We start from the raw sequence: 24,215 nt of genomic DNA, 5'->3' as shown, positions 1-24,215 counted from the left end.
TAGTGGGTTAGAATGTTGGGGTCACTGTGTATATATGATTCCATTCCTACCAGAAGTGGAGTGTCCCAAAAAGAACCATGACTATTACTTCCTCCATACTTTTCAACATCTATGTGAACCTGGTAGTTGTCGTCAACTGGACATGTAGGATGAGGCTTCATCAGTACGCTAATGATACCAATTTTCCTTTTAACTGTGATGAGCTGGAGGAGGATTTTAATGAACTGAAGTTCAGGCTATACCAAGACAGAGGTGCTGATTTGTAGTGTACTTTTAAGGACAAAGGATGTATTATATCTTTGTGCACCTTAACACACCTAATGGGATGTGTAGCACTGTTATTGTGTGAGGTTCAGTACTGAAGGACGGATGCTTGTCATTGCTTCATGACAGAATAGTACTTTGGTTACAAAATAAACTCATATACAATTTTTGTGTTAATATTTATTGTCCGCATTACCTCAGGATGTACAAATACCCCATGTGAAAATGGATGAGTGGTTATGTTTTCACATGTAATCTGTATAAACTGAATAAAGCTCATTGACACTATACACATATTTGCAGTAGTTGTACGTAAACATTTTGTGCATTAAAAAAGAAATATACATAATTTAAAAAATAAAAATGCATTACACAATTTACAAATTAACAAAAACATTCCCCAGAGAAACACCTCCATGTTCTACCCCCCAAAAAATTCAAGTAAATTAAGTTAGGCAAAATAAATGTTTAACTTTGGGTGAGCACAATTTACAAAAGGTAAAAACACAGATCTATTTCTTTCCAGGGATTCCCCCCACCCCCACCACTGTGATGTTTATTACAGTTAGATAGATTAATCACTTGGTAGTCTTGGATTTGAAAGAGATATTTCACATTTTTGTAAAGGGGGATTTTAGGAGCCAGAAACTGTAATATAATTGAATTTGTGCAGAATCAGCAAACATTAATGAGAAATGATCCCAGGACTCAGAGCAGACATAGTCATCTTTAAAAACCAACTTTTTAAAAATTACAAACTGCTACAATAAGAAGGAAATGTCTAGTCAGCTATGTTCTGAATGTGTTAAAGATAGTTGATCACTGAAAAAAATATTTTCACAAACTAACAATCTACAGCAGTGGCTGCTTTAGGCACTGGATTTGTAGAAACACTAACAGATTTAAAGCAAGTTTTTATACAGATTTTTTAAACTGCTTTGATACTACCTTTCTGATCTCTAGCTTTAACATAATCAAGGCTGCAATTGCAGCCTTTGCCCTACCCCAATAATTTTACAGGTAATTCTCCTTCTGTACAGTAAAAGAAAATCCTTCAAGCTTTAAACTTTTGTTCATCTAATTTCTTACACCCTGTAAGATGCATGTGATGTCCTGCCAATTATTATATCAGCTAATCAGGTTTCAGTGCTTAGCATTAGTAAATTGACTGCATTTTATGTTTATTTGCATTAAAAAAATCTTATTAACTGTTATTCCAAAGACCCTTTGCTGAAAGCTACTTAGACAGGGCTCATAGATAAATGGGAAAATCCTTACTTTTAACAAAAGCAGCATGATACTATACAGCTTCCAAAGATGTGTGAATTAAGATGAAATCTATGCACTGAAAAGAACTTGCAATATGGCAGTAAATATAATGTGAAGTAAAGACTCAAAGCATCCCTTGCCCCACTTTCTGACTTATGCAGCTACATTCGCCCGAAACAGCTGAAAAGCTCTCAATCAAAGAATATATCCTATATTGCACCTTAGTGGCCAGATTCAAAAGTTTATTAGATGGTGACAAGTTCCATGGGGTGGGCAAGTATTCCAGGCACTTTCCCCCTCCTTTCCCAAGCACTTAAAACAGGAGTCCCTGGGCTTTTTGAGAACATGGGCACATGTGAAATTGATTTATCTATTGGACCTCTATGCGGCTCTTCCCTGTCACGACAGGTTTAAAGCGGCTAACATCAGTATTCTTCTTATCAATAAAAATGTACTTCAACCCACAACATAACAATACAAAAAAAAAAGAAATCTGGCACCTTAAAATAGTCTCCCAGGAGAGGTGACAATTTAGATTACAGTGTTCTGCATATGGCCCCATACATCAAACAAGATCAAGCAATGGGAGGGGGAGGGCAGAAGCAAGGGAGGCCAGTCAAGTTGGGAAATAAACTGTTGCTGTCCTCAGGCCTGGCAGAACAGCTCCATCTTACAGGTCCTGTGGAATTGCAATTCATCCCTCAGGACCCAGGTCTCACTGACACAGGGTGCCAGGTGCAACCAAAAAATGGCTGCTGCAAGATATGGAGCCAACCACAAAATGTCAGGGAATTAGGTTAAGCATAACTCTAACAGTAACTCTTCAGCATTTCAGACAGAAGGCGTGCTTATCAGGAGGCCTTTTATAATGAACATATTGTTGAAAAATATTTTCTTGCTTACATATAACTGACCTTCTGTCACACAGTGAAGATCAGTGTGGTGTGGTGGCCGCTGCTGCCAAAGAAATGATTTTTTAAAATCTGCACAACCTAGATCTCCGATGGCCAGTCAGCAGCTCTGCGATACAAAAGCCCCACCAGACTCCACTCACTTCATTGAAAACACTTGGCTAGGAAATGTATCTTTGAGTGCCATGGAGCCCATGAGCACTATGTCGGGGATTCCTGACAAATGTAAAGTTTGCCCTTCTTCATAGGAACAGAAGGGAAAAATCCATGAATCAACTAGCTTTCACTTGTCGCACCTGCATCAAAAATGTACAAACTCTGACCCCATCTTGCCAACATGTCACCATTCAGTCAACTCTGGAACTAGACCAATGTTTTCATCATTATTTTGTATTAAATAAGCGGCCATTGTTGTAAAATAAGATTACAGAATTGACAGAATTCTGAACCTGAATTTGCCCACCCCACCCTTAACACCAAGACTGGAACTTGTAGACAAGATTTGAAATGCTTCTAAAACGTTGAAGACATAGCTTTTGCTGCCTCATCTCCTATCTCATTACACCAAGAACACAAGCCTAAACTAACTTTAATACGGTCAGTAACAAAATCTTTTCACTGAAATCAGCTTAACATTAACATTCTTGTTTTAGGAACATTTGTTCCTTAGTCGGTTTTGGCCTCCAGTGTTTTTGCTTATCAGGATACGACTGTTCCAAGAATGAAAACTGGTTGTAAAAAAAAAAATCCCAGCCTTATGAGAAGTATAAATGAAAATCTGAAGATGACACAAAAAGTGGTGTATTAATCAACATTGTGATTGATACAGTCTAGTTCGAAGCATCATCTTGTGCTAACCCCCTTGCAGAACTGAGATCTTACACTGCTTGCATGGTTGTTCCACCTGTTTCTCTTGCAGAAGAACAATAACATTGTTATTCTGTTTTAAGTATAGGATGTGCTTATCAGAATTCTAACCACCAGGAAGTTCTGTGTTCCCAGGATCCAACAACAAAAACTGGGATGATCAGGTAACTTTTGACAATACCATTAGGGGCTTCCAATTGTTGCTGTGGGATTGGGGGGACCCCTCTGGAAATCCAACAATATTTATAATCTACACCGAGCACTCACTTATTTCTATTACAGTCAATGGCTTGGAATAGATTCTTTTTCATTAGGTGAAGAATGTTCCATTGGAGAAAGGAGTTGTTCTTTACTTAGTAGATGGGACCCACTCGATCCCAATGTAACTGGTCCCACAACCCTGCAATAATTGTAGTGCTGGTTGCTTTAAAATATGCTTTCTAAATAAAGTTATTTGGGTGAACTACAAATAGCTTAGCTTATTGAAAGAGACATAGATAAATCAAAGCAGAAGTGTAAAAATGCAGTTTTATAAAGAATAATACTGTTTGTTGTATTGCTTTTTCATCTGTGGACATATAGCTCCTATACAGGTCATGACTAGAGGAACTCTGAATCGTTTTGCATCATGCCCTGGAAATGTTGCCTTTTCAATCATATACAAAAAACCCATCACGATAGAAGAGATACCTCAGAAATTCAGTAGCTGTAAGTAGTTGTATTGCCAAAACTAAGGTAAAACCTTGCACACAGTCACCCCAATCCAAACATTTGTATGCACTGAAGGTATGTTCGGGGAGTTCCTATTCAAAGAAATTCTAGGAATCATCTTTGTGTATTGAAAGGAATGGAGCGGACATTTCAGGATGGAAAGTTCACAAGAGCACTGGAGTTTTCATTGTCAAATAAGATTGCCTGATAAAGATGTATAGAGGTGTGTAGAAAAGGGATATAAATTCTGCAGCAATTAAACACTTAGCATTAGTGGGAGGGAAATAAACACTTATCTTGCATTCTTTCTGAGGAACACATTGGAATATTGTTTAAACAAGTATTTTTCCCCAAGATTAGAGGGTGAGCACTTTTTTCATTTCTTTTTTTTTTTACAAAGTTAGCAATATAAAAATCTAGTCATAAAGAACCTTCAAAGTAATTATAAATCAACATGAAAATCTATTTTCTGTAGAAGTAGGACAGAATGAGAAACTAGACACATTACTGCCATGGCATTGACTACAAAACAGGTTGTTGTTACAAGAAATGGCATAAACAGTACTTGTATTAGCTGGTCTAACCCAGTCACAGTCCAGAAACTGAGCTCTACTCTTTATCAGGACTTGAGAACTTATTGGTAAAGGTCCATTGGATGCTGTTTGCAAAAGACACATCACCCACCCCCTCATCCTTTCTTGAAAAGAGGCAGTTTCTATGGCAATACTAGTTTATAAGTGCATATCATGCTGCACTAATATAGTGCAAAAAATTGCCTTACATGTAGCAAAAAAGTTGCAGGCAACAGTTGGAGAGTTAGAGAAAGTAAAAACTTATTACACGTGGATATTCACCCCCAGACCTCCTATAAAATATTGAACCTGAAAATGTTTCTTTCCATGATAATTGTGTGTAGGAAGGTAACGGGAAAGAGTCTAGGAAGTCCTCACCCTTTGAAAAACAGCTTAAGAAAAACTGTCTTGAATCTGCCAAGATGTCAAATTTGCTCAGTGGGTTGTTATTTCTCAGTTAAAAGTTAACAGGTTGCTATGTACTACAATGCTTTGTAGCCATTATATCATTTGACAGATTAATACATATGGTGCCAACTGAGTATGTAAGTAGCATGGGAAGCGTTCTAGACATCTTGGTATGGTCTCCTCATGCTAACTGAATACAATAAGTTAATGCAGCCCATAGTTTTGGCATCAAGACTCTCAGAGATGTCTCAATTAAGTCATATACCACAGCTGGACACATAATTGCCTACCCAGTTCGTTCATTTCAAAGAAGACCATGTTAAAATTTCCAGCTGCAGAGCTTGCAGTAGGAATTTACCAACACCATTTGCTGTTCTGATTGGTTTAGAACAAAACACGTTTCTTGGACAATCCATAGCCATTATGAAGTCATTTTTTGCCTTGTGATGTAACATCTGCTCCATAATGTACACATGTTGTCTTTAAACACTACAGTTTCAAGAGACTAAGGTTGATGGGAAGTCATAGTTCACATGTCTGCATCTCCATCATAAGCCAATGTTAAAGGTTTCAAACGGTTGTTCTGTCTTCTCTGAGGCTTCTTTGGCTTTTTACTGCAACAAACAGAAAGTCAAAATTCAAACATTTAAAAGGTTATTAAACAGATTGAATTTAACTTTAATTATCAATATCAGTGTCAATATCGATTGTTTAGCTACTACATGTATATCTGATTCATCAACTTTCACCACAAGTTTATTAAACAACCAAAATAGTTTGAATTCACCCTTACCTCCAGAAATAATAATTTTGAATAGGCTTTCATTGTTTTTAGTAGATTGTGGTAGTGAAATTGTGACAAAAGGTATCAGCCCTACCCCATAAATGCATAAAATGATGGAAATTAACACTGTAATTTTATCTTCACTCCTTACACTGGTGATTTTCTGCATTGCTTCCAGAAAGTAACAAGCCCATAACAATGATCTGAAAGATTTCCTTCATAGAAAACCAGAAACTGGTTACTTAATGGAATACCAAGGAAGTCCCTATTATTTTTGATATATTTTCACACATGGTTACTAGTATGTCTTCTTTAGGAAAATTACAAGGACTGCTTAGTCCCAATATTCTATTTTAGTTCCCAAGTACTTTCCCACTTTGTTCTAGCTATCATGGTACCTTCATGGACAGTTATGTCATCCCCTGCATCTTTCCATAGATCAACATATCAATTTCACTGGCATTTTATCAGGCCAATGTTAAAAATAAGCTGTTATAGCAAGTCAGAAGTAGTTTCATTTACGGCTATGATTGTTGAAGTTTAGAGAAAATGCACAGATTTGGATGTCATGGGCCTAACATCCCAGTAAAATTTCCTTTTAGGTCAATTTTGTTGGCTGGTTTTACATGCATTTATGTGGCATTTTAGGGAAAAAAACCCTCATATGATGGTGACTTTTAACCTTCTCTTATAACATATAGCAATATTCCATGTTTCTGTCATCTGGAGTGATCTGCTTTAAAAGAACCTTTTATATGGTAGGTTATATTATTCTCAGATGCAGCCTGATTAGTTCAGAGCGATTTACACCCAGAAGACCTTAAGTTCAGTCCCGGAGACAGCTAGAAAGATCTCTGCTTGAGAGCCTAGCGAGCTACTGGTGGTAAACTTACATTGTATTAAGATGGATAGAGTAAATAAATGTTAGGCTAAAGCACATAAATATCTGTGAATTTTCCTCAGTATTCACTACTTTTATATAGGAATGGGCTACAACACAGTGAACTCTCAAAGAACTTACCAGGCAAGATAGATCATAGAAATAATAAAGATGAGCAAAACAAATGCACCAGCAGCTACACCATAAACCCAGGTCTTCAACTTCCCATCTAAAAGGAATGAATGTTAGTCATTAGTCTGCAAGTTAAGTGATGGTTGTACAATAGTTAGTAATATTATACAATAGTGCCTCTTGGAATATAACTGAAACTGCTCAGCTGATGAGTGAGATAGCAACTTGGCTTGCAACACTAGCATGAAGTGAAGGTTAGTATAACATGGGACAGAGAGTGAGGTGCAAAATCTGCTCTGTCCATTCTGTGAACTCAAGCTTAGTTATTTTTAATAACAGGACATACAAGAATACAGAGTGCTGCCCATACTGTTGAATAATTGTGGGCATTTGGCCAAACAGAGAAAGCCTTGGAAAAGTACCTTACTGGCATTTTTCAGGATTTTTTTCACCCCCAAAAGGGAGAAGTTTAAAGGGATTCGAAAAGCGGATGCTGAATTATGCTAAAACAATTCTGCATGTTTTGGGAAGTGGAGCTGGGAGGCAGCAAGAATTTTAGGGGTTTGGGATTAATAGACCTGAAAATTTTCAACAACCTGAAAAACCAGTATTGGGAACCAGCTTTAGGAGTTTTTTTGAAAAATTCCCAGACTATTAAACCTGAACCTAAAAAATACAGATGAAAAAAACAGTGCTCACCTCACATACTCACAGTACATATGCTTAGCAAGCCATTCTCCCTCATCTACCTCACAAGTTTATTGTAAGGATAAAAGTGGAGGAGAGCAGAGCTGCGGATTACTCTGGAGGGATGGCACACAAAAGTGTGGTAGATATTACTGCTTGCAACAATAATTTAATTGTATCCAACCATCAGTTTACCCAAGGCTCAAGGAGTGTCTCTGTATGACTCTCCATTACTATATCCCATCTGATTTCTGGATAGATCACTGACCAAGGTCAAAGGATCCACATGGAAGAATGGCCACACAGGTTGGGGAACCACAGTGAAGAGTGACAAGGTGGGGTGTGTAATAATTCCCTCCTCCCAGCAAAGCTGCGTTTTTAGGTGAGCATAGAGGACTGGTTTCACTCCCTTGTCCCTTATTCATCCCAGCCTCCTATCCAACCTGTGTAGCTATTCCTCCAGGTGGGTCCCACAATCCTGGGAATGATCTTTTAAGAGGTCAGAATATGCTAAAAATATAGAAAAACTCTATTCTAGACAGATATGGTTGGATATAGGATATCTCGTGTGTGTGTGTGTGTGTGTGTGTGTGTGTGTGTGTGTGTGTGTGTTTGTTTGTTTTCTGGCATCTTTACAATAAAAATATCACACACACATAAACACGCATTGTAAAGATGTCAGAAAATTTAATAAGTTCATTGACAGAACTTAGTAGCACTAACTATTCCTGAAATATTTCACCTGGTCCAAAAGGCTGTAGAAACCAAGTCCTTCCTCTTCCTGACTGGATATTGGGTGGCTGCGTGGGGTTCACTGCTCGGCTGGTTTTTACATCTCCCCTTTTGTTCTCCAACGTGGGAATGACTACCACCGGGATAAGAGTGCATTGCTCAAGTGTGCCATCGGAAGACATGACTTCAGTGTATCCTTCTTCACAAGCACACGTTCTCATCTGCAGAGGAACAAGTGTTTACTCCCTGTAGCAAAACCATGTCAGTTGGAATCCTAGACACTATGCCCCACAAAACAATAAAAAGGCCAAGTGAATGCTTCCATGGCATTCATCCATCTGTGTAAAGTTTTTCACTAATCCAAAGTCAAATAAGGAACAATGGAACTCTAAAACAACTTCAAAATAATTATTTGATCAGCCTCTCAGCTAAATCTGTTATTGCAATTTTACTCTTAAGAAGACCTTTTAAGAACCGTTCCTGTGGGATGCATGAAATATTGCTATAGGCAAATGATGATTGGCTAGTTCTATGACAATGGGTAGCACATACCTCGCTACAGTAAGAATGGGACTGGCTGCACGGTGGCTTACATGACCTGTCAACATCTGGTTGGTTCATCACTAAACAGCCACCTGCAGAACAAAACACATCACATTTTGACACAACTGCACCTTGCCAATCTGCGACAGCCTTGGAAAATGCCACTTCGTAACACAAGAGGATGTTCTCCTTCTCCGAAGCTCCTCTTTGGAAGACTCCAGGAACTGACAGATTTATCACCCTGTGCCTCATTAACAATGTTGGTATGCCAAATACCATTTACTTTTAATGTCTTAAACAGGTAATTGGCCGAGTCTGTTAAAAAGTGCAGGAAATAATTGGTTCTGTACTTTGAGAGGTAATTGTATTCTTGGCAGAATAGCCCTAATGCTGACAGCCATTAACATTGCTGGCCTACTGTCAAAAATGATACATGACAGAAAACAGTTTTTTCCCCTCTGTGTTATGTGTATCATTCATTTGAATCTGCAGAGCCCTGAATGAACTTACAAATTCAACAGACAGAATGGGCAGATGGCCATTCAGTGCTTCTGAGAAACATGACTTTTAGGGCTCTATAATTTGGCTTCATTGTACTAATGGCCCTTTCACCATCTTCCGTGTTTTTAATCTCCTTGCCTCTTCAAAATGTACTTAGCTGGGCAAATATGGAGAAATGTTTATCTACTGGGAGAATCCTTTATGATGCAATCACTCTATAGCCTGTTAAAATCAGTTGCAGAAGAGGGGAAATCTGCCCAAGGTCAGTAAATACAGAAACAAAACTCCCAGGCAATATAAAGGTTACCTTTTCCAACATTTTGCACTTACTTCTCAAGGATTACAGCATTATCAATGCTTCAGTTATTATTATTTTTTTAAAGAAGTATGCACGAGGTTTCATCATCATTTTCAGTCGTAATCCCTTCTGCCATCATTAAAAAGTTTTTTTGAAGTATCCAACTTCTTCATTTTATCTTTACAAATGAGTAAGTTCATTCCATAGTTAAAGGTAGTTATATGCAACACAGGCCAGGGGCTTTTAACCACGGCTGCCTTGAGGGGCAGTTACAAAAATGTTGGGAATTTCCAAGCCAAGCATCCTCCAGTGATGGCAACTGCTATTTCTGAATGGGTGCTCCCTGAAGACCCAAAGGTGATGCCTCTTATTGTTTTCTGAAGCGCTTCCTCCTCCAATGAGGTGGAGGGCAGTCAACATTGGCTCTCTGAGTTGGGGAAGAACCAGTGGTGTCTGAAAGTACAGCAATGGGTGCCCTTTGGAGATCACTGGGATACATATAGCCTGAAAGCCCAAGTATCCAGACATATCAATGCCAACGTACTGATTAGAAATGATGATGAAATCCTGGTATCAGCAGATGCAAATTAAATGTGGTTAGATAGTTGAATGTTAACCAAAAGTTTAAAAGTGATCTAAATAAGTTTTGCTACTTGACACATGAAACAGTAGAACATTTGAATGTCCTGGTGCAAGAAGCACATGCCTGTAAACACCCTTGTAACAAACTGTCAGCCATCCCGTGGACTGCAGGAGGAAAGAATGGTCTCATCACCCGTTTCGTTTTGAATTAAGGTATCTGCAAAAATAACATCTTGATATAATAGGACACCTCAGAACAATTCTGTCGTGACAGACGTGAAACAAGTGAAAAATCACAAGCTAAGGAAACATCATTGTAAATGTAGCTTACTAATCATGATTTAAGACAGCACAATAATATTTAACACCATTATAGTGAAGCTGAGCCATGTAGCACCCAAAACAATAGTGTAGATGAGCCGTGCAGCACCCATCAGGTAACTTTAGTTTCTGAATGAGTGTCACAAGACCAGGAATGTGGGGATGCATACCTGTCTTATAAATTCTGGGTTCTTTTTTCCAGACACTCAAAAACTGCCGAGTTTTCCAAAGATTTTATTGAAAAACAGAAAATAAGAAAATGTTCTAATACATAAATTTCTCAGCTACAGAATTGCTCCAAGCATATTCTTTGTTGCAGACCTGAGATCAGGAGCTGCTTTCTCCTGGCCGGCCTGGATCAAAATCCCCTTTGTTCTCTCCTCTTAGTTCTCAGGTAAACCCCATTTCCTGACCACCCCTGTAAATCAACTCCTCTGATTTACAACCATTTGGCCACTAGCTTCCTTTGTGTAATTTATTCAAAGGCTTTTGGCTTCCTATCCAGAGACCAAAGGTCCTTGTCAGGCTAGTGTGAATCTGGAACTGGAACAACCTCTTCACAACGGGTCAGTGAAACATTTGTGGGATGACACTGCTATATTCTGCCTCCTTGCAAAAGCTGAAAATAGCTTGAACCACAGGTGTCAAACTTGCGGCCCTCCAGATGTCATGGACTACAGTTTCCATCATCCCCTGCCAGCATGATGCTGGCAGGGGGTGATGATGGGAACTGTAGTTCATAACATCTGAAGGGCTGCGAGTTTGACATCTATGGTTAAGCAATGCCAGCCAACTTTCACTAAATTAATCTAAACAAAAACTGCACACAATTATTTGATGACAGCCTACTTCAACGCTTAGTGTCAAAATGCTAGTGGTTCCTTAACAGGAGAGAACCAGAAAAATGAGGGAGTTTAAATGTTTTAAGAGCAGGAAATGAGGCCTCTTTTGGGAGGCCTTTTTGGGTTACAGCCAATGCTGCTTTGAAGGTTTCTTCTCATTTTATGAGAATTGTGATGATGATGTTGTGTTTTATACTGTAATTATTGTTATTCATGCTGTGAACTACCTTGAAGGTATACAATGAAAAGCAGATTCAGAAGAAGCTGTATTGCCACACCACAAAAAAGGATGTGGGGCAAAATGGACAATCTATTTGATCCTATATAGCTGCTCTTAGGTCTTTAGATTATAAATCTCTATGGTCATATTCCAGCAAAAGACAAACATGATTGTAACCTCATTTTTACTAGAAGACAAATCTCCTTGTTTCACTTTAGATCCAGCAGGCCTTCTTATGTGGCAATGGCCCCTCTAGAAAAGCTAAGGGGCAGCCCATTTCAAGAGGATTCTGCAACTGTGCATGATGGAAATGCATTGGACCTATCTATATATCTTTGAGACCGCATTTCCCCATATTGCCCTCAAAGGTCCCTCTGTTCATCAGAAGGGAACCTCTCAGTGATCCCCAGCCGGAGAGGTATCCGGCTGACTTCAACGAGAGCCAGGGCTTTCACGGCTCTGGTCAAGTCGAACGAGCTGCGAAACGACATCAGGGCCCTGCGGGAGTTATCTCAATTCCGCAGGGCCTGTAAAACCAAGCCTTTTCCATCTAGGCAGCTGGATTAAACGAAGTGATGTCATCTTCTTTGGCGTCCCAGGGGGAAGGGGGGTATTTTTATCGCCATCTGTTTTTAACATCTATTTTAATATTGGTTTTGCACTATGGTATTATATTGTATTAGTGTCATATATATATATTATAGCTTTACTATTTTATTATTGGAAAATTTATGTTGTAACTCGCTCTGAGCCCTATGGGAATAGGGTGGGATAAAAATAGTATAATTAATTAATTAATTAATAATCACACATAAAAATGCTTATATTTGGTTGGGTTGAGCACTAAATTTAAAAAAAATAACTACATGAAAATGTATCATTATGGCCATGCTCAAATGATACCATACCATGCTATAAGCAAAATAACAGGAGCTAATTTATAATAATTGACTTGAATATTAGCTCTCCTAAAAACTTGTGTGCAATAACCTAGTAAATAAACCTGGGAATTCTACAAATGCTTATTTAGCATTTCATGAGAACTCTAAAACGCTACTTATGATTATGTCAAGGCAGACATACATTAAAGTTTGATTCAAATAACCCTACAATGATTCTTGAGTAACCTCTTAATGCCTCTCATGGCAGTAATTCATGGATTAAAATATTGGAAGACAATACTAGGTTCCTAATTATTAAATCTAATACGTCTGTAAGATGGCTGATTTTCACTTGCGCAAAAACGGAACATTAAATACGATATCAGCAACTTTCCATAACTGAAGTAGGAGATGTCATGAAAAACTAACAGTGCAATCAGAGCCCTGGGTGACGGGGTATGGTGCCACCCCACCGCCTCCAGAGGGTCTTCCACCAGGACAGGGAGGGAATAAAATTCAAGTCTTCCCCGCCACCAGAAAGCTTTCCATATGGCTTCATGGACTTACACCATCTTAAACAGTAGTGTAAATCTAAGGTTTTGGCTGCTGTGTAACTTGCCACAAACCCAGGATGGAAGCCAACTAACGTCAGCTCCACCCCTGGGCACACCTCCTATGGCCATACCCCTGTTGTGCCAGCAGGTCAGCATTGGCATGGGAGTGCTGCTGCAGCAGCAAGAATGGCATTCACTTGCCCTGGAGGGCTGCAGTGGAAGTTCAAAAGTCGTGCTGAACAGTCTCTTTGAAATGTAACTCTGGCATTTTTCAGGATGAACCATTTCCCATGAATGCAAACATGTGAATAAAATTGTAATATAATTATAGCAATATGATTCTGTAAGGTTGCCGATCCTAATTCAACTTGTAGTGTTTTATTTAGACAAGATATTTTTCCACATGTGGATGAATCTACTGTAAAAAAAAAAAGAAAGAAAGAGGAAGAACAGTTACCTGTAACGTTCAAGCCATCTGATCTTTGGCACCATACAGTTCGAGAAGATCCCTTCCATGGACTGGCCATCCACTTGTATTCATAACACTGGCCACCTGAATGGAAGATGATAATCAGAAAATGACAGCTGTGGTTTTGTTTGCAAAATATATTGGATGCTTCAAGAAAACAAAAACAACCTTTATCAGACACCTGCCCTGAAACTACAATCAAATAATGGGGGCTCGAATATTAAATCAAAACTCTGCACAACTGGATACCAAGACACAAGCTGGAAAAGGTTTGAGAATGTGACCCACCTCAAGGGCAACGACAGACCTATAAAAAGAAGCTGGAAGTTGTGCTTCCCCACTCCTTGAAGCTGAAAAACTGCATGCTCGAGCCATTCTTGCCAGACTAGATAGGCACAAATGAGGATTGACACTAAACACTCCCCTCTCCTTTTAGCCCCTCTCTTCTTCAACTCACTTAGCATTTATCGTCAAGTCACACCCCTTTCTTCTGCTGTCTAATGTCATATGGGGTTCCCCACTTTCAGTTTCTGTGCTCACCATTACATTGTCTAGTTTCCAAAGCTTGCTCTGGACACAAATGTTGATTTTCCAGGTCTTGAATCATCACTGCTTGTGAACGCACTTGTACTCCTCCAAATCCAAGATCTTCACCATTTACACAAGTCAACTGACAAAGACTCCATTCTGACCACTCCTTTAAATAACAATCACCTGTCCAATAGAAACAAGCATGCTGAAGTTGGTAATGCCAAAATGTATTTAAAAGGGCATATCACAGCCGTTAGCCCTAGTGCTAAATACTTGTGCAGCATTGTCTTTCTAAACCTTAAGATAAACTGGCCATGTCTTGTGCTAGCTTAGTTTTTTGAGGCATAAGGTCTGTCTGTGTTAGCAAATTCAGCCTTAGGATAGACAGCTAAATTAAACCTTTGACATTTGGGCTTTTCTGACCAGAATTTTATCAACTACTCCTGGATAATCTGATAAGGCTTATCTGCCTAAAAAAAAATACCATACTTATAGAGTATGAAATTAGCATGAAAGCATGAAATTACAAAATACCATCTACAAAAACAAAGCATGTTAAAGAGAATGAAGGGCCTTCCTGTGAAGTCAGTTTTGCAAATAATGCCATGTATACAGAGGCTATAAACCTAAAAAGGCACCCAGGCTTGCAAATGAGCCCACAGCTTTAATTATTTCAGCAAAAGGGCTATTAAAATTCATGTTGCTTTACATTATGTTAATAAAAAATAAGACTGGCTCCTTGTTAACTGGATACCTTAATGAAGGGGGTTTTATTTGCCAAGATTAAGAAATTGTGTAAAGAATAAATGATGTACATATAATAGGAAGGCATGTAGTGATCTTTGGAAACATGAACTAGAGTGCATCATTAACCTGCCCCCGTAGGGCAGTCTTTGGTGGATTGTGGGCTCATTAAAGCAAAGGTCATCTCTTCAGCTAAATTTTAACAGTGAACAAAAATTCAATATTTTAAATGAAAAAAAAAAACCAGAAATATATACTGGCTTGAAGTGTTTTAGCCCTTGTCTGATGTGGAATTGGAAATTAGAGCTCAGCAAAATTCAGAGAGGAGTTTTACAAAAGGTTTCATCAGAATCTGAAGTCTCACATTCAGTGATTTTGGGAGGCACTCATCACAAAAGTCTGAGAAATTTACATTTCTTAGAGCGACTATGTATAAAAACACAGGAAACCCTGCTCTTGCTTCAAAGGGCTTCATTTGGATTTGTGATGTCAACATATAGCTAGAACTCATTGCCTCCATTGCAAGGTAATTGACAGTAATAATTCAAGCGTCCCCAAGTAAAACCAAAAATAAAACAAGCCCCAAATCCCCCCCCCCCTTGTCAATTTACCTGGACAAGGTAGGGTACATGTTTCCTCAAGCACCATTTTCTTATTGCCGTCAACAACAGGCTCAATTTCCCCACAAAATTCCTCATCAACTGTTTTGCCTATGTCATCACTAGATCCATCATGGACCACACAGGAAATGTTTCTAATTCTGATGCCCTCTCCACACTGAGCATCCTGAAAAAGGAGAAGCACCAGAAATGTTTTGACATGGGAAAAGAAGCGGTTTTTATCAACTCAAAAGAATGAAGAAAATTCCACATAGGTTTAATGGGACTTCCCTACTGCAGCTCACGTATACAGATTTCACAATACACATTTTAAGGGTTTGGCCTCTTGAAGGTTAAAGCAGGGAGTCCTAATCCTTGTGCTCTTACCCCCTCCCAAGAGACCAAACATGTTGTTTAACTGCTACTCTCTTGGAGTTATGCCATCATCTTAGCTACCATAAAGAGCCTAGGGAGTGGCTGCAGCTCAGTGACAGAGCATCTGCTTTACATATAGAAAATCCCAATTTCAGTCCCCAGTATCTCCAACAGGCAGTGCAATCCTGAAGGTGGGGTAGTTGTGTTGCAGCCAGGGACAGTACAGCTATGCGGCCTCCAAAGAGGCTTCCTGTGCCATGAACAGAAGCCAAAAGTGACACTGCCTCTTCGCCCTTAGAAGTGGCCTATGCACTGCATCACTGATTTTGCTGGTGTGAGTCAGCACCATCAAATGGGGGTATTCCCATGCCAAAAGTGCTCAGAAAGCCAACTAAACCACCCCCATCCTCGGGAATACCCCCTTTAGAGGAGCACTGGGGCCTGGGGACTGCACTGTCATGTGGCTCCCCAGGACCAGTGTAACCAATAATTGTATCCCTATCCCTGACTTCACAGCTGTACACTATAACTATTAACACAGTGCATTGTAACATGCATTCCACTCACATCCCACAGACGCATTCTGAGATGGTACAGACTATCCCATGAGGACTGTACAGTATGGCCTTGGTAAATGTTTGAATTAACTTTTAAGTGATGTCAAGCAACATGGATGGGTATTACTTTGCTTTGCAGCACTTAAGGAAACTTAGATCATGTTTTATTCCTCTTAGGAAACCAACCTGTGGTTTAGAGTTTCCCAGCAAACCATTTTGTACAGGATGGTTGCATACTTCTATCACAAATACCTAAAGAAGAAATGGAGGGGAAGACGTTAGCATTACCTCAACCTTGCATTCAGTCCACTGGCTATATTGCCATCGATAGCAAGGCTTGACTGGACATGGTTTGAATTGCTCCATTTGTGACGGGCATGGCCTCCCATCACCTTGAAAGGGTTGGATAACCATTCTCCTTCGTATCATCTTTCCTTCAATGCAAAGAAAAACAGAGAAGAAGCAATGTAGAATTATCTGTCGCATAAATAAAAGCAACTCAGTTTCAGCCTGTGACATGCTTTATTTGGGAATCATTCTCTTACTCCAAAGTTGAACCCAAAGAGTTCTCACAAATAGGTTGTGAACATGTGTGCATTTACATGTGGCTTACAGAAGGGGTGTCCTACTCTGTCCCTCCATATGTTCATGGACTACAATTCCCATCAGCCCCATGGAGGGACAGGGGTGGACACCCCTGGCCTAAAACAGATGCAGCAGGAGAATCCATATGAACTGATTCATCGGTCTATTCAAGAGTGGGGAGTTGCATTTTTGGCAGAAAATCCAGTACACAGGTGAACAAAACCTGCTTTACCTGACTGTACTCCAATGTTGGACTGCTTTGAAGGAGTGGGAGGAGGTGAGAGGGGGCAGGGGCATTTGCTGGGCCCTCTGCAACCTGGCGCACTTTAGGAGGGTGGGAGGGGGTGGGGGCGGCATTTGCCGGGCCCTTTGACCCAGATGCAGCCCAGCATCTCTTGAAGGGGGAGTTGGGAAGGGCTTTTGCCAGATTGTGGAGTGGCGGCAATGGCCAATAGGAGTGCAGGACATACAGGGCTTGGGACCCAAGCCTGTGCGTCCTGTACCATAATTGGCTAAGGGTTCATTGTCAGACGTTCGAACCTTTAGCCAATTATGTATGAAGATAGGCTTTGGAGCAGAGACTTGGCTATATTTTGTTTATAATATCAATATAATTATATATTTTAATGATGCTGTATAAAATTATTGTTGCTGTTGTTGTTATTGATAATCACAGGTGATGTCAACTTGCAGTCAGTTCATGGTGACTCCTTTGGGTTTTCAATGCCAGAGAAGCTCAGAGGTGGTTGGAAATTGCCTGTGACCCTGAGCCTCTCTACTGGTCTGCCATCCAAATACTAACCAGGGCCAACCCTGTTTAGCCTCTGAGAGCTGACAAGATCAGGCTAGCCTGGGTCATGGCTAATAATAATTACTAAAAGTAAGTAAGTCCCACTATTGCCAAATAAGACATAATTAGGACTTGGTTGCAAGACATAACTGCCTAGCAGAAGATTTTAAAATCAGAAAGCAAATGGAGCTATTTTATACCCTTTTTTCCGCTGGTCATCATTATAAACAGAATTTTAAAAGAAAAGAGAATGTTTCACCCAAATCTTAAAAGAAAATTAAAACAGAATTGGTTTAAGCTGCCACTAATCTTCTGGCCAGCTACATGCTACCCCAGCTTGTTTAGGATAGGTTCAGGTTCAAGAAGTTATGTAACCCCCCCCGCCCCGCCCCCGTGGTCCTTTTAGCTGATTCTGTTTCTTCCTAAGGTATTAAATTTCATTACTGAGACAGATGGTACAGCAGTGCTGGCACAAGGACTTTTTTTGTGCTTGTGGAAGTGTAGTAGCATTGAACAGCTGCCTCGCCAGCAATTGTCCTGCACTCAGAGAGCCAATAAATTCTTCGTATCCAAACCAAACTGTATTGTCAATACAATCAGTCAAAATCCTGTGTTAAAAAGCTGTAGCAGCAGGATAACTAGAAGAAAACAATGAATTACAGTCCCTGTATAAAAACTGTGATCCTGTTTGTTATGGAACGTGTATGATCAAGTTCTTTGCATTCTACCATCTCTGTCAGCCTTCCCCTGGCCTAAGAGGTCTTCCTCTGACAGAAGCAGCTCTGTTGGCAAGAAAAAAAAGCCAATTCCACCAGCAGGGTGGGAGAGGGGCTTCAACTCTGGCTGAAGGAAACAATAGGATGGGAGCCAAGGACTCTTAGGTTAAATTACTTCCTTAGGATAACTGAATGGTACACCAAAGAGATGATCAAGAAGCTTTTCTTTAGATTCCACTGAGTGGCAGCAGAGAACATGTTTGCCTGCTTTCCTCAGCCAGCAGTCATTGCAGACATTAGCTGGTAGCAGGTTCTTCTGGGATCAAAGTTCTTTTACATCACCCTGAGGAACAAGCTAAACACTCAAAATACACTGGGGCCTAAGTAGTTTGTCTCCTGCACCTGTCAGAATCTCATTTCTTTTTTCCTTTCCTGTTTTTGTGGCGTGGCTGCTGTAGTGTGTTTTGTTCATTCCATCACCTGCCAGATGTATTTGGTGGGATGAATGCTCACAAACAAAAGTCCAGGACACAGGCAACACCTCCCACAGAAACAACACAAAATGATCTATTCTTTTAAACACACTGGACCCACCATTCATCTTTTGATAACTGTGTCACTGGTGTTCTTTTTTTTAAAATTTGTGGCTATAGTATTTCAACAACCTTAAATCATGGCTTCAAGCCCTGATTAATTTTAACCACGGTTAGTGGCAGTGTTGCCACACAAGCAGGGGGGAGGCTGCACCAGATGAAGGGAGAGGGGTCCAGAGACTGACTCCTGGCTTGTTAAAGAGATTAATAGGGAGAAGCAACCACTCCATATGTTTTTCCCCACTAAAACTTATTTATAAAATTTGGGTTGGATTCTAAGACTCTGTTCTGGCAAGTTTCCTCCAACAGACTTTTCTCCATTAAAGCAAGTCTTTATCAGCAAACATCATTCTCCATTATATACAAAGGGAAGAGTAAAAAAAAATACCCATTTCACCTTATCTGCATGCTAAAACATTCCCTCCCCCACTTTAGACTCGGCAATCAAAAACAAATGATTGTGGTAGTTTTTCCGGGCTGTGTGGCCATGGTCTGGTAGCCTGGAAAACCCACTACAACCAGTTGAATCCGGCCATGAAAGCCTTCGACAATACAAAAAACAAATTAATTTGTACATATAACAATATATTGTGGAGAGCTGAATTTGCAGGAAATCAACCATGCTGCCTTTAGGTTTCTTCCCTCTTAAGGCCTTAATTAATTGTAAAGCTTATAGATAAAACTGCTTTCTGCATCTTGTGTAACAATCACATGTAGCTTTAACCATGTCTTACTGCTATGATCCAAAATCAGAACTGGATTTTGACAATTCTGATCTTTTTAGCTCAAACACACCATCATGGAAAGAAAATCTGAATGTGGAAAAGCAGCCCTCACTGATCTATGAGTCTCTTCATCCAAGTAACTGTATTCTTTGGTTTCTTGTTGGACGGATATGATCTGAGATTTATTTTTAAAGATGTATAAATACCATTCAAAAAAAGATGCTTCCCAACTAACCAGAAAGGCCACAAGTCTGAGAACACTCTGACCACGAAGACCAGTCAGATAGCTGACAGTTCACAGGACATTCCACCACACAGGACGTGTTCATATGCCAAGTCTTTTCCAAGCCAAGCTGAAAATGAATGATACAAAAATCAGCAAGCAAAGAGAATGACATTTATTCCTTTAGGTAGTGAAGGAACCACTGATGACCATATTTTTGGACTTAAAGGAGATAATTACAAAGGATAAAGGAGACAAATGTAGTGAATGCATTTATTAATTAGTACAGCCTGAATAGTATGAAGCCATTCCAACAATGGTGCAACTTTCCTCCACGACAATGAGCCTTCTCCTGATGCAAGAGGCTCTTTCAGTGTTGGAAAAGCCTCGATTTAGAAAAGGATCCTTCTGGCAAAGGAAATGCCACTGTTAATGGAAAAAATTCATAGTATCCCACTTAATATTTTTCCTTAGAACTACCTCAATTCATCTGAAAACCAAGCATAATTCCTAAAAGGGTTCCAAACAAATCCTTAACCATCCTTCTGTTACGGTCATGACAAAAAGAACAAGAATTTAGTTTCATAATATGAGACTTGGATCAGTGAATTGTGTAAAAGAAAAAGAGTAAACCACATAGCTGTAGGAAAATTCTAGGTGCACAACACACGCAATGCTTAACATCTATCTGCCCATCAGTATATAATCTATTGCACATTTTGAGCTCCACATTTCCAGCATAACTAACTGCTACAAATTAGGTTAGAGATCTCACTTCTGTTTTGCAGATTAAACCACTTGCTCTTAGTTTCAGAAATGTCTGGATAACCAGAAAATTAGCAAACAGGATTTGGATCCTGTACTCTGGACAATTCCACACATGATGACTGATGCTGGAAAAACCAAATATTACTTGAGTGTTTTGTACAGCAAACATGTAGCTTATGGATAATACACAGACATAGACACAAATCTTTTGAAGACCAGTACATACAGAGAGAGAGAGAGACACTGTCCAGGCATATTCACATACCTGTAAGTGCGATTGGGTCATGTTTCCAGATACATGTACAATGATGATTAAAGATGTATGTTTGACATCCACATTGATACACAACATTGTGCAACTTTTTGAGCTCATCAGAACTGTTCATTCAACTGGACTGTGTAACATCCAACCTGATTAGGTGTTCTGGTGAACTCAAAAGTGTTTAATCGGTCAGTTTGATGGGGCCTAATAAAAAGCATGATGTAGATTTTACTTAGTTCCTTGAACCTGAAGAAAGCTAGCTATCACTCCCAGTATCAGGACTGTAGTAGTTGTAAGACTCCAATGGCTAATGAAACAAAGTACACAGGAGACAGGCAGAATTCTGATAGCAGGGCGTAAATAAATGGTCATCTCTACCATTCAATAAATGAGATATCACTAGAGAAAAGGTAAGTTAAAAATGTAAGATAAACAGTCAGCTACTGGGAGATCCACAACTGTATCTTTACTGTGTTTTTAGAAGTGTTGCAGGAGGTTCTGGTAGGTTGACCACAGATTTAACCATGGAAACCCACCTGCACGGTATCACTCCCAGTATCAGGACTGTAATAGTTGTAAGACTCCAATGGCTAATGAAACAAAGTACACAGGAGACAGGCAGAATTCTGGTAGCAGGGCGTAAACATATGGACATCTCTACCATTCAATAAATGAGATATATCACTAGAGAAAAGGTAAGTTAAAAATGTAAGATAAACAGTCAGCTACTGGGAGATCCACAACTGTATCTTTACTGTGTTTTTAGAAGTAAGTTGCAGGAGGTTCTGGTAGGTTGACCACAGACTTAACCATGGAAACCCACCTGTACGGTACAACAAGCCCTTGGACAATGTAAAGAGGCACCCATCTTTTTTTTCCTTTCACAAGCAGCAGTGCAGAAAATATCTCTCGCCACCCCACACAAACTCTATCTGCAATTTAGTGCTAAGGAACTTTGGGAAGATCTGACCACAGATTTCCCAGCCCCTCATCTATTTAAACTGAAACGCCAATGTCTTAGTCAACATTCCTGTTTCACTCTGTGCCATTTCAGATGGAAATAGCAGTTTATATCAATGTGTACTACTCTGCACCAAATAAACAAAACTTGCATACTGAAAACTAGTTGCCAGAAAAAGTTCTTTCTCCTCAACATGCTTATATTTTAAAAAAGAGGGACTTTCAATAAATGGATAAACAATGAGCCTGATGATTCCCTGATGTGGCACTGCTCAGAAATAGAGGCCTGTATCTGCTGAAATACAACTGAGGTGAGCTAGATGTCTTTTGAATGTTGCTGAATCCACCACAAAGCTCAAGGACACTACAGAGGGAGCCGCCAAAAGCCATCTCTCAAAGTTAAAAGGACCATTCAAATCCATCCTGTATGTGCACACATGCATGTGTCTGAAATATAACAAGAGGCCTTTATCTGAGCTCAGCAGGAGTCATACCCTAAAGGCATGCCCTACCAACAAGAAGGTGAAGCTTACTGGGCAGATAATTCAGAGAGAATAATGATGGGGAGAAAAATTGTTTTTAAACTCTTCTGATTCGTAAATGGAGGTAAATGAGCAACACTACACTTTTATGTATTTGAACAGCAGGGGGCCTGTCCTGAATTCTGATGATTTGCCTATCAAGGGCCTTGAGGAAATGACAAGATTTGTTTTGTGTTGTGTTCATTTTTTCACACCGAGCACAGACTCAGCGTGCTCCTGTTCTTTGAGATTTTCTTATAAACAACAACAAGCATTCAGAATATGCTCTACAAACTGATTAAGTCTGGCAGTAATAAGAATAACAGAACTTGTTCATTCAGCAAACTGACTTAAATTGATCAAAGTTTCACTAGAATGATGACAGATGATCTAGAGGGGCAGCCATCCTAGCATGTTGCAAAAGATTAAACTAAATTAAGTTAAATTAGATTGAACAGGAGCCCTGTGGCACCTTAAAATGTAACACTTATTCCAGCATAAGATGCTGTGGACTTGAGCCCACTTCATCAGAGTTTTATCATATTACCGCTGCAAATGTAAACACCATGTTAGGATAACAAAAAATATTGGAAATGTTTTTATTATTCTCCTGAGATTATATAAAACTGAGGATAGTTCTACTAGTTAATCAAGACTGAAGATTAGTAGCAGTGAAATATGTACTCCAGGGAAATAGGATCTAAACTGCAAACTGCATTGCTTTAGAAAACAAATTTTTACTGCATAGCTTCTTGAAAGAAAATAACACACTATTTGGATGAAGAAAGAACACTTGGTTTACTGGGATTGGCGGTTATGTCATCACAATACACAGGCCATTCTTCTTTGCCTGATTTAATTACGAAAGAAAATTTTTATAATATAAAAATACTGGTATGGGAATGCATAATTTGCATTTTTAGCAACATCAAAACATTAAAAGCATTACATTTCCATAAAGAAGGAGATTATTAAACAAATTTTCATTTTAATGGAGAATCCTTTTTACTGAATAAAAAATAATCTCCTAAGACTAACAATTGCATTTGTAAATGTTTGTTCCGTATAGAAACAGATAGTTCTCCTATATCAGGACACAGCAAAAGAAGAGTAGTATTTAGAAAATTAAATGCGGGTGCTCAGGGGCGTAATAAGGAAAACTGGAGCCCTGAGCAAAACCTGAGTTTGATGCCCCCCGTGGGTGGCGGAAGGAGGCGGAGCTCCCCCGTCCTCCTCCGCTGGTGGCTTGTGGCTTCCCCCCTCCCTTCCGGCTGAACTTAGGCGCTCCCCTTACCGACGAAAAAGCATGAGATGCGGGGGGGGGCGGTGGCGGGCAGCGACGGCATCCAGGGGAGAGCGGCGCAGTCGGTGACACAGCAGGGCTGACAAGAGGCGGAGTATAGGCAGCAAGGCTTGGCAGTTCAGCTCGGCTCGGCCCGATCCGTGGATCAGGCCGAGCTGACCCAGTTCGGAGGAGCTTGGAGGGCCAAGGGCCTGAGCCTGCCCCCTCCAAACTCTGCGCGATCCGAACTTTTGGTAACATCCGAGATTCTCGGATGCGTTTTTATTTTTTGGTGTTTTTTCGCATTTTGGCCTGCAGGGGGTGTATTTTTAGAGATATTGGCACCAAAATTTCAGGGTATCATTGCCCCAGCACATGAAGTCTGCTGGGTTCTACAAAAAACAGCATTTTTAAAGCTAGTGACACCAAAATTTCAGGGTATCTTCAGGAGACCATCCTGATGACACCCCCCAGGGTTGGTGAAGCTTGGTTCAGGGGGGACAAAGTTATGGATCCTCAAAGGTGCAGCCCCCATCTCCCTAGCTCCCATTGGAAA

General features: G+C 39.8%; 1 protein-coding gene across 1 annotated transcript in view; it reads right to left on the bottom strand.

Moving 5' to 3' along the window:
* Positions 1–429: 429 nt before the first annotated feature.
* THSD7A (thrombospondin type 1 domain containing 7A) overlaps positions 430–24,215 on the bottom strand; it is a 324,043-nt gene continuing 300,257 nt past the window's right edge. Inside the window, exons 22-30 of the mRNA XM_048510570.1 lie at positions 19,879–19,996; positions 16,523–16,668; positions 15,315–15,489; positions 13,969–14,142; positions 13,417–13,512; positions 8,770–8,852; positions 8,228–8,438; positions 6,808–6,895; positions 430–5,616 (exon numbers count right to left, since the gene is read on the bottom strand). Coding sequence (XP_048366527.1) covers positions 5,532–5,616; positions 6,808–6,895; positions 8,228–8,438; positions 8,770–8,852; positions 13,417–13,512; positions 13,969–14,142; positions 15,315–15,489; positions 16,523–16,668; positions 19,879–19,996 — 1,176 coding nt within the window. The 3' untranslated portion in view covers positions 430–5,531. The remainder of the gene's footprint in view (positions 5,617–6,807; positions 6,896–8,227; positions 8,439–8,769; positions 8,853–13,416; positions 13,513–13,968; positions 14,143–15,314; positions 15,490–16,522; positions 16,669–19,878; positions 19,997–24,215) is intronic.

Source organism: Sphaerodactylus townsendi, linkage group LG11 (assembly GCF_021028975.2).
Source record: "Sphaerodactylus townsendi isolate TG3544 linkage group LG11, MPM_Stown_v2.3, whole genome shotgun sequence".
NCBI classification, from domain to species: domain Eukaryota; kingdom Metazoa; phylum Chordata; class Lepidosauria; order Squamata; family Sphaerodactylidae; genus Sphaerodactylus; species Sphaerodactylus townsendi.
The sequence above is the reverse complement of the archived record's forward strand: the minus strand, read 5'-3'. Positions and strand labels throughout refer to the sequence as shown.